An 11,389-nucleotide genomic window follows, 5' to 3' on the forward strand; every position below is an offset into this window, starting at 1 on the left:
GATAAACAAAAACAGCAGCTTTATTGAAAATGCAAAGCTTCAGTTTGTTGAAACTTAAAATCAGTAAAGTCTGAAAAGGTTCAATGGTCTAATTAAAAACTTCATCCACACACAATCAATGTGGTTCTACAATCAACTACAATCCTCAGCGATGATTTTCATGATTCAGTTTACATTCATTTGAACATAAAAAATGTAAATATAATTATAATTGTTTGTCTACAAACTGGGAGAAAAATCTGTGTAATTGGCCATGTGCTGATTTTTCAATATCCTTGAAAGATTTTGGGCACAGTGAAGTTTACATTTTCATATGTAGCAGCATCAGTTCACCTGAATATATAAATCATCACAATCAAGATTGCCTCTGTTGCTAAACAGACACAAGGAGGTGTGCCACGCAAACCAGAGTTAATTATTGAATAGTAAACAAAACTGGAAACTAAAACACATATTTTAACCTACTTTTCCTCCATTTCTTTTTTTCTATTTCAGTTTAATCAACTCTGCAGAGTCGCCATCAGAGTAGAAAAGACAAAGTCCAGCATAGAGCGGCTGAGTGAATGTGGTCTGGACTCTGTGGAGGAGAGTCATGGTTTCAGAGACGCTGTAGAAAGACAGAATACCTGCTCTGTGATCCAGGTACACTCCTACTCTGGAGGACCGAGGACCTGAGAGGTCAGTTTGGACTTTGTTGTAGTAAAATCTATAACTGTTTTTATCACAACACAATGCCCAAGATTTGTCATTTGCACCAAATCCACTGGAGCTCCCTGCTCTGCTGATATTCTTGTATGTGACTGCTACATAGACTCCCCCTCTCCACTCCACCTCCCAGTAACAACGTCTAGTCAGACATTTCCTACTCAGGACCTGAAACCATACAGTGAATCTGTTTTGATGAGCAGAGTAAGACTGTTCTTCTTCCATTCTTGTTGCTTTTCTGTTCCCTTCAGATAATAGCAGATTTGTATTTGCTGTGTTTGGATCCAGTGTGATTTCACGTGAATATTTTAAGAATCCAGCTCTGGTCTTTGGCTCTGTTGGTGACAGTAAAACATCCACTTCAGTGACTGTCAGTGAGATGTTTGTCCATTCCTCTCTCAGAATGTCCTGTAGTTTATCTCTGGTCTCTGACACAGCTGCTGTCACATCCTCAAAGTACCTCAGAGGACAAATATTGATGCTGGATGAGTGTGTAGACTCACTGAGTGCTGACAGTGAGGGGTAGTTGTGTAGAAACTGGTTGTGATCCTCTGTGTGTGAGAGCTGCTCCAGCTCGCCGTCTTTCCTCTTCAGCTCAGCGATCTCCTGCTCCAGCTTCTCCTGAAGCTCTTTGACTCGACTCACTTCAGTTTCCTGCTGGGATCTGACCTGCTGCTTCACATCAGAGCTTCTTTTCTGGATGAGACGGATCAGCTCAGTGAACATCTTCTCACTGTCCTCCACTGCTTTATCAGCAGAGCCATTGATGGCCTCCACCTCCTGTTGAAGCAGCTTCACATCTTTCTCTCGCTCCTGGATTCTCTGCTGGATGTTTAGTCGTCTCACCTCGAGCTCCTTCTGCTTCTCAGTCCTTTCTGCTGCAGCTGGGACTGTTTCATGGCCTTTATGTTCATCCATTGTGCAGAGATAACAGATACTCTGCTGATCAGTACGACAGAAAATCTTCATCACCTCATCATGACGAGAGCAGATGTTCTCCTGGAGCTTCACAGAAGTTTTAACCAGCATATGTTTTTTAAAAGCTTGAGATTCATAGTGAGGTTGGAGGTGTTTCTCACAGTAAGAGGCCAGACAGACTAAACAGGACTTGATGGCTTTCAGTTTCCTCCCAGTGCAGACATCACAGGCCACATCTTCAGGTCCAGCATAGCAGTGATAAGCTGGAGCAGCTTGGAGTCCAGTCTTCTTCAGCTGCTCCACTAAAGTTGCTAACATGACATTTTTCTCCAGGACAGGCCTCGGTATGAAAGTCTTCCTGCACTGAGGGCAGCTGTGGATTCCCTTCCTGTCCTCTTCATCCCAGAAACTTTTAATACAGTTCATGCAGTAGCTGTGTCCACAGGTTGTAGTCACCGGATCCTTCAGTAGATCCAAACAGATGGGACAAGAAATTGTTTCTTTGTCCAGCTGAACTCCTTTCTGCGCCATTTCTCCTCTCAGTTTCTCTTTGGCAGAAACGAAAGTATTCTGACCTCTGATCTCATAACATACTTTTCTGTAGTGAATGGAGCCTGTCGGCTCTGAAACGTTACAACATGTTTGTTACACCCATCTTCAAACTGCAGATCTAAAGGGGAGGGAACGAGGAAATACATTTACAGTGTTCCAGGAAGAAGAGGGAGGAGTTATCAGGCTTTGACACAGTGCAGGAAGTGGAGCAGTTTGACGTAGACACTGTTTGTTTAACCCTTTCAAAACGGAAAAAAGAGGCTGATCAGTTTTTACATTATTATGTATAAATGACAAGTATATAAAAAATCCATCACAGCATTGTACATATTATACCATGAATTTTTTCTTGACCCACATATGTCACTGTTAATGTTTTTCATTTCAACAATGTCAAATTCAGACACAAAAATCATTAAAATATTACACAGTTATGAATCTTTCAAATATAAAACTTTCTGGCTTTCAGCTTTCAGACACAGAGCCACTCTCTATATCTTTACTGTAAGTATTTTTGTGTTTTAAGACATTGAATATCATGTTAAATATACTGCAAAATGTGAGAATTTGTAGAAATCTTGTTTTTTTTTAAAATTTTCACTTAAAAATGTTCAATGTTTTGACATACTTGTTTTAAAATTACAGTTACAGAAAAAGATATTCACAAACAACCAATATTTTCACAAATATATTGAGAGCTGCAGACTTGAAATTCAAATTTTACTCTTATTTATTATTTTTACTACTTGGAACCACAACTCTGTGATTCCAGCCTCTCAGATCAGTGAATACAAGTGCTGGTGTCATGATCCAGGGTGTAGTTGGTGTTTTGGGGAATGTTTTCTTGCTCTGTTCAAAGCTCAGGTCCTGCCTCCAGGTGAAGTTCTGGGTCTACATCTGCCTTTCTCCACATGCGGCTCTTTGTCTGGGATCAGCATGGAAATTTTATGGACCACCTCAGAGCTCCACTATTTGCCAGATTGTCATCTAAACAGTAGTTTTAAATCGCTTGCTTCATGATGTAGTCATGAAAAGGGTTTCACTTCACAGGTGGGCCTTGTCAGGGTTCATTTCTGGAATTTCATGCCTTTTTAATGGGGTTGAGACCATCAGTTGTGTTGTAAGAAGTCAGGTTGTTACACAGCTGACAACCCTATTTGAAACCTGTTCGAATTCATATTATGACAAGAACCAATCAGCTCAGCAAAGAGTAACGACAGTCCATCATTACTTTAAGAACTGAAGGTCAGTCAGTACAGAAAATTGCTAAAACTTTGTATGTGTCCCCAAGTGCAGTCACAAGCAAGCACAATGTCCAAAACACCCCAGGAAAGGAAGACCAAGAATCACCTCTGCTCCTGAGGATTAATTAATCTGAGTCACCAGCCTCAGAAATCACAAGTTAACAGCACCTCGGATTAGAGTCCAGATAAATGCCACACAGAATCATTTCTCTCATTTCTCACTCTGGAGCTTGCCTGGCCATCTGCCTCCCCAGAACGGTTTCACCTCACCCATCAAGCAAGATCTCTTCACCTCAAACCTCGTATCATCCACCCAGTTACATCTGTAAACCCTTCTAACCTTTCCCTCTTCCTCTGCCCGCAGTTACGACACGCTCTTTAGGGGAAAATCAGCCCTGTGGAGCCACCAAATTACATGTAGCAGTCAAGAAATCCCTGGCTTGTGTAGTTACAAAGTTCCCTGTGTCTGCTGTAAAATAAAACACTTAAATGTATTATTGCTTTCTGTGTTTTCATCTGCTCTTGGGTCCATATTCTTACGCCAGCCTGTGGGGCCCCTTGACAGTAAGGGCTATTTGACCAAGAAGGAGAGTGAGGGAATGCTGCCCCAGATGGCTTGGCCTCCACAGTCACCTGACCTAAACCCATTTGAGATCGTTTGGGATGAGATCGACCGCAGAATCAAGGCAGTTGGCTATTAGATATATGATATCTCCTCCCTGACCTGTCATCCTGGCTCTCCCTTGCCGTAGGATTTGTGTTGTACCTTGTCAATCTCTCGCCGTGAGAGCAATTCCTTTTTCCAAATGTTGGAACACTAAGATACTAGTTGTTTTGCTGTCAATCTGTATGCCGGGATTCCATAAGTGCGACATCCTCTTCTTCTGCTGGGGTTACTTGCTTAGTAGCATTCCAGCACCCTCTTCTCATCGCTTGCCCACTTCTGCCTTCGTGTTCCGGTAGTCCACTTCCCATTAATGTGTCCTGGTTCCTCGACACCTGACATGGACCAATTTTGACAGTTTTGTGGGCTATTTTAATAATAATAATAATAATAATAATAATAATAATAATAATAATAATAATAATAATAGTAATAATAATAATGGATTGCATTTATATAGCTCTTTTCAATTTGGCAGTGCAACTTATTTTAAAGTCATAAAAATGTCGAGTAGGATTAATTACTTCTTACTGTAAGTCTTGCATAAAAGCAAATAGTCCTGGCCCTATGAGCTGGTTTGATTTTAATTTTATCTAAAAACCTGACACTGCAACTAATTTGCTGGATAAAAGTCATCATGTTGGATTTAAAATTGCAACCCAATAACAGCACCAGTCAAAAGTTTAGACAGTTCTATTTAAAACATTAAATAATTGATTATTGCCTAAACCACTGGCGACAAAAGTGAGTACACCCCTAAGTGAAAATGTCCAAATTTTAACCAATTAGCCATTTTCCCTTCCTGGTGTCATGTGACTCCTTAGTGTTACAAGATCTCAGGTGCAAATGGGGAACAAGTGTGTTGAATTTGGTGATATTGTTCTCAATCTCTCTCATGTTGGTCACTGGAAGTCTAACATGGCACATCATTGCAAAGACTGCTCTGAGGATCTGAAAAAAAGAATTGTTACTCTACATAAAAATGGCCTAGGCTATAAGAATATTTCCAACACCCTGAAACTGAGCTGCAGCATGATGGGCAACACCATACAGCAGTTTAACAGGACAGGTTCCACTCAGAACAGGCCTCGCAATGAACGACAAAAGAAGTTGAGTGCACATGCTCAGCGTCATGTCCAGAAGTTATCTTTTGAAAATAGATGTATGAGTGCTGACAGCATTGCTGAAGGAAGATGTTGAAGGCGTGGAGAGTTAGCCCGTCAGTGCTCAAACCATACGCCACACACTGTATCAAATGGCTATCATCCCAGAAGGAAGCCTCTTCTAAAGATAATGCGCAAGAAAACCCACAAACAGTTTTCTGAAGACAAGCAGACTAAGGGCATGGATTGTCTGTGGTCTGTTGAGACCAAGATAAACTTTTTTAGTTCAGAAGGTGTCAAGAATGTGTGGCGGCAACCAGGTGAGGAAGACAAGTGTGTCTTGCCTACAGTCAAGCATGGTGGTGGGGTGTCATTGTTTGGGGCTGAATGAGTGCTGCTGGCACTGGGGGAGTACAATTAAGTGAGGTAACCATGAATGCCAACATGTACTGTGACATACTGAAGCAGAACATGATCACCTCCCTCCTCCAGAAACTGGGCCACAGGACAGTACTCCAACACAATAACAACCCCAAACACTCACCCCCAAAAGCCAGTGACTTGCTAAAAAAACTGAGGGTAAAGGTACTTGACTGCCCAACCATGTCTCCAGACTTAAACCCTGCAGCGCATGTGTGGGGTAACCTCACATCAAAGGTGGAGGAATGAAAGGTGCAGTGTGAACGTAGCCTAAGGCTACGTTCACACTGCAGGCGAAAGCGCATCAATTCAGATTTTTTTGACACTATGCGACCCATAACCGATCATGGTCTGACAGTGTGAACGGCGCAAATCTGATATTTCCAAATCCGATCTGGGTCACTTTCGTATGTGGTACTGAATCCGATACATATCCGATGTTTTAGAAAGCGACTGCTGTTTGAACGGTCATGTCGCATTAAATCCGTCTTTTACGTCACCGACACAAGACAGACGCCAATTATCAATGCGAAGACATCGCGAACGCTTCCTGGCCCTCCAGTGTAGATGTCAGTGAAACTGTTGGGAAGACAATGTTGGAGAAACGTGGACATTTTATTTGTACTGTATAATCTGCAGATTCTGACAGAAATCTGCAACTATCCTTTGAAGCACCGCTCCTCTAAAACAGCAATAAGGATAATTATTAGGTTATTTACATTATTATGTCGCATTTTATTTGTAGTGTGAACGAGCAGACAAAAAAAATCGGATTTGATCAAAAAATCGGAATTGAGCATTAAGACCTGCAGTGTGAACGTAAACTTTCATCCATGATGTCATTATGGAGGAGTGGAAGAGGATTCCAGTGGCACCCTGTGAAGCTCTAGTGAACTCCATGCCCAACAGAGTTGCCAGCGGTTTAGACATTAATGGCTGTATGTTGAGTTATTTTCAGGTGACAGCAAATTTTCGCTGTTATACAAGCTGTAGACTGACTACTTTACATTGTATCAAACTGTCATATCTTCAGTGTTGTTCCATGAAAAGATATAATAAAATATCTACAAAAATGTGAGGTGTGCATTCACTTTTGTGAGATAGCGTATATTTATATGAGTTTGTTTTATTATTGGGACAATGTGTTATTTTTAATTCTGTTTTTACTTCTGTTAGTTTTATGTTAAACCAAATGGATAATTACACCTACAGATGAAGCAGGATTAAACCTTGGGGGCCACAGCTCTTCTTAGGTTGGGGTCTCACACACACAAACATCCCCCTAATTTGTCCCAACTTGTCCTGGAAATCAAGCAGTCAGTCAGTTAAGAATGGGCCCTGTGAAAACTGGTAAGACTTTATACAGTGTGGCCCTTTTTTATAATGGTGTTCACATGATGTCAGTCAGAACACATAACAATAAAACAAATGCAGTCCAGTCATTTATTTATTTGGCCTGCGTATTTACACAGCACAGTAATGAAGTGCACGGTACAGTCTTCGTTATATTTGAGTGTGCATGGGTCTGCTGTCATAAAAAGGAAATAAACAACATAAAATAACATTTAGATTCATGTTACATAGTATGTAACTGAAGAGAGCACTTTGCACAGTATTAAAATTAGAATTAGTTGACGTATGTCTGTGTTGAACCAAGTTACTTCTAAGTCTACAGACGTTACAGCATTTACATGGACAAATGAAATCAAACATTGCCATCTAGTCACTACACAGGTTAACAGCAATAAGAATGTGGTCTCAATTTTCACAGCTGAAAAAAATGCTGCAAATGTTGGTTAACGGTAGATCCACAATGTCTACTGCCTAATAACAATAAAAGGAACAATACTAATGACACAGATGATGACACAAAATAACATCAGCTTCATTTATCATGTGAAACCTCAGTATGTCTGAAAAATACAAAATAAAATGTTTACATTGTCATTGCTGCAAAAATCAATTTAGCTGAAAAAATATCCACATGACCAGTGGGAGATCTGATGCCATGTGAAAATAGCATCCATAAATTGTGATCTCTGTGTAGAAAAGGAAAAGGATAACAATAAGCTCTCAGCAACAATGATGGATGCCAAAAAAACTGGAGACTAAAATGCACATTTCACCTACTGTCCCTCAGTGACTTCAGTCTATTTGAGTTTAATCAATTCTGCAGTGTATCCAGCATGAAAAAGCAGAATACCAGCATAGAGCGGCTGAGTGAATGTGGTCTGGACTCTGTGGAGGAGAGTCATGGTTTCAGAGACGCTGTAGAAAGACAGAATACCTGCTCTGTGATCCAGGTACACTCCTACTCTGGAGGACTGAGGACCTGAGAGGACAGTTTGGACTTTGTCATACAAAAATGTATAATTGTCTGTTTTGCAAGTTAATGCCCAAGATTTGTTATTGTAACCAAATGATGTCCGTGATCTGCTGACATTCTCGTATGAGACTGCTATATCAACTTCCCCTCTCCTCTCCACCTCCCAGTAACAACGTCCAGTCAGACTCTCTCTACTCAGGACCTGAAACCATACAGTGAATCTGTCTGGATGATGAGAATAAGACTGTTCCTTTTTCACTGCTGTTGCTTTTCGATTCCTTTTAGATAATAAAAGCTGTCTGTGTGCTGTGTTTGGATCCAGTGTGATTTCACGTGAATATTTTAAGAATCCAGCTCTGGTCTTTGGCTCTGTTGGTGACAGTAAAACATCCACTTCAGTGACTGTCAGTGAGATGTTTGTCCATTCCTCTCTCAGAATGTCCTGTAGTTTATCTCTGGTCTCTGACACAGCTGCTGCCACATCCTCAAAGTACCTCAGAGGACGAATATTGATGCTGGATGAGTGTGTAGACTCACTGAGTGCTGACAGTGAGGGGTAGTTGTGTAGAAACTGGTTGTGATCCTCTGTGTGTGAGAGCTGCTCCAGCTCGCCGTCTTTCCTCTTCAGCTCAGCGATCTCCTGCTCCAGCTTCTCCTGAAGCTCTTTGACTCGACTCACTTCAGTTTCCTGCTGCGATCTGACCTGCTGCTTCACATCAGAGCTTCTTTTCTGGAGGAGACGGATTAGCTCAGTGAACATCTTCTCACTGTCCTCCACTGCTTTATCAGCAGAGCCATTGATGGCCTCCACCTCCTGTTGAAGCAGCTTCACATCTTTCTCTCGCTCCTGGATTCTCTGCTGGATGTTTAGTCGTCTCACCTCGAGCTCCTTCTGCTTCTCAGTCCTTTCTGCTGCAGCTGGGACTGTTTCATGGCCTTTATGTTCATCCACTGTGCAGAGATAACAGATACTCTGCTGATCAGTACGACAGAAAATCTTCATCACCTCATCATGACGAGAGCAGATGTTCTCCTGGAGCTTCTTGGAGGGGGCCACCAGCTTGTGTTTCTTTAGTGGAGCTGCATCATAGTGAGGTTGGAGGTGTTTCTCACAGTAAGAGGCCAGACAGACTAAACAGGACATGATAGCTTTCAGCTTCCTCCCAGTGCAGACATCACAGGCCACATCTTCAGGTCCAGCATAGCAGTGATCAGCTGGAGCAGCTTGGAGTCCAGTCTTCTTCAGCTGCTCCACTAAATCTGCTAACATGGTGTTTTTCTCCAAGACAGGCCTCGGTGTGAAAGTCTTCCTGCACTGAGGGCAGCTGTGGATTCCCTTCTTGTCCTCTTCATCCCAGAAACTTTTAATACAGTTCCTGCAGTAGCTGTGTCCACAGGTTGTAGTCACCGGATCCTTCAGTAGATCCAAACAGATGGAACAAGAGAAGGTTTCTCGGTCCAGCTGAACTCCTTTCTGCGCCATTTCTCCTCTCAGTGTCAGTGACTGTGTGAGTTTCACTTCCTTATAAATGAAACTAGTCTGAGCTCTGATCTCAACAACATGTGTTTCTGCAGTCAGCTCATACACGTCACTACATGTTGGTTACACCCATCTTCAAAGTGCATATCTGAAGGGGAGGGAACGAGGAAATATGTGGAGAGTGGATTTTTTTCAGAAAGAAGGAGGAGGAATTACCACTCTTTTTTTTTTTTTTTACAGGAGGAGGTGTGGTTTTGGTGCATTAGAAATTAAGACAGAATTTACCAGTTCCCAGTCAGAATTTTCATACTCCAGTTATAAGAGCAGCCTTATAAAGCCAGAGTTAACAATCCAAGATGGCGGAAGTGAACACAAAATTACAAAACCGGCCACCGTTGTTTATTTTTGATTTTTTTTAAATAAAAACAATGAGCTGGATGTAAGCTGTGTTGAAACTACAATGTACAAAAGGCAGACTAAAGCATGTGTAACAGGGTCATAAATCACATCTTGTTATAATTACACAAAATGTGTTCTAAACCCCCAAACCGTTCCTTTTATACCTGACTTCTAGGACCTCCAAGCCTGTAGTTATGTTCATTATCAGTTAGAGCCCCTCCTCATTCTTTTCTTCTTCTTCTTTGGTGCAATCCTATGAATACAGTGTACCCCTTTTGCCTCTCCCCTTTTCTACAATTCCCCTGTGGGAGAGGTGGGTGTCATTTCTTTCCAACACCTTAAAACATACATATAATTCATATTTAGCCACCCTGATGTTTCTGATTGCAATTTTAGTTCAATTATTGTCATTATTAAGCCTGTTTTTGTTAGATGTTATAAGTGTGTAGTATGTGTGTATCATAAATGTGTTTTAGGCGCCATAAATGCTAGCATGAATATATATTCCTTGCTAGCTTGGAAGTTGTGGTGGGTTGAGCTAACCCTCTTCCCCACTGTTTGTATTTGGTCGTAGGAGCTGGAGTGGGCAAATTATTTACTTGGAGGTCTTTCTTTCTTTTACCTTTTTTTATCAGGTATGTCGGATTTCATGTTGTTGTTTTTGTTTTATCTTATGTCAAATGTGTTACATGTAAATGCATACTTTATGTTTAATGTAAAAATAAATGCCAGCCCTTTTCTACAATTCCCCTGTGGGAGAGGAGCTGGAGTGGGCAAATTATTTACTTGGAGGTCTTTCTTTCTTTTACCTTTTTTATCAGACACAACGCAGAATCACACCGGTCACACATGCATATTATTATCCCTGAGGTAGGAATATAAAAACAAAACAAGGCTGTGATCAACTGACCTGCTGCTCTTTGAATTTACACAACTGATTTCAACCAGATGTCAGCAGATGTTTCATTAGTTTAACTGATTTCCATCCTCTATACTGACAGTAAACTGTTCATGCTGTCTTTATATTAGACACTATTTAGCTGGTATGAAGGTGAAATTCAGTGAGTCTACGCATCATCAGCTTAACTTCAAATTCATCTCTGCTACACTTGATGTAACCAAACTCTGAGCATGAAACCACAGCCACTGTGCAGCAGTCACACACTGTTCTTTACTTTAAATCCATCATCAGCAAACTAACCTGTTTATCTTGCAGTAACCTGCAGCCTTTAAATAGCACAGTTAGTCTGCCTCAGTTTGTTTAGCAGCACGTTTCACAATATGAAAAAACATATTGTCACATGTACAGAACCAATATCTGATTTTAAAACATGAGGACTGACATGTGAGCTTTATAATCAGTCGTTCTGGTGTTTGGCCAAAAAAACAGAAAAAGGAAACACTTTAAGCCCTGACTATGACACATAGTTTTTTCACTTTTATCTCTTTTTATGTGATATTCCTGGTGATCATTACACCAACAGGACTTTTTTCTCTTGTCATATCTTTTTGATAGATTTCCACAGAGACCTGAAAATTTCCATGGTTGTTAACCAAACCCTGCTGTCTCTTACGGTG

The 11,389-nt window shown here is 41.1% G+C and overlaps 2 protein-coding genes across 2 annotated transcripts; both read right to left on the bottom strand.

Moving 5' to 3' along the window:
• Nucleotides 1-464: 464 nt before the first annotated feature.
• Nucleotides 465-2,408, bottom strand: LOC146522883 (tripartite motif-containing protein 16-like). The gene has a single exon (XM_085154072.1). The coding sequence runs from the start codon at nt 2,152-2,154 to the stop codon at nt 487-489; it is 1,668 nt and encodes a 555-aa protein (XP_085010198.1). The 5' UTR covers nt 2,155-2,408; the 3' UTR covers nt 465-486.
• A 4,621-nt stretch (nt 2,409-7,029) lies between these two features.
• Nucleotides 7,030-9,481, bottom strand: LOC146522884 (tripartite motif-containing protein 16-like). Its single transcript, XM_085154080.1, has one exon. It carries the CDS (start codon nt 9,413-9,415, stop codon nt 7,757-7,759), a length of 1,659 nt encoding a protein of 552 aa, XP_085010206.1. The 5' UTR covers nt 9,416-9,481; the 3' UTR covers nt 7,030-7,756.
• Nucleotides 9,482-11,389: the final 1,908 nt, after the last annotated feature.

Source organism: Neolamprologus multifasciatus, chromosome 3 (assembly GCF_963576455.1).
Source record: "Neolamprologus multifasciatus chromosome 3, fNeoMul1.2, whole genome shotgun sequence".
Classification (NCBI taxonomy): domain Eukaryota; kingdom Metazoa; phylum Chordata; class Actinopteri; order Cichliformes; family Cichlidae; genus Neolamprologus; species Neolamprologus multifasciatus.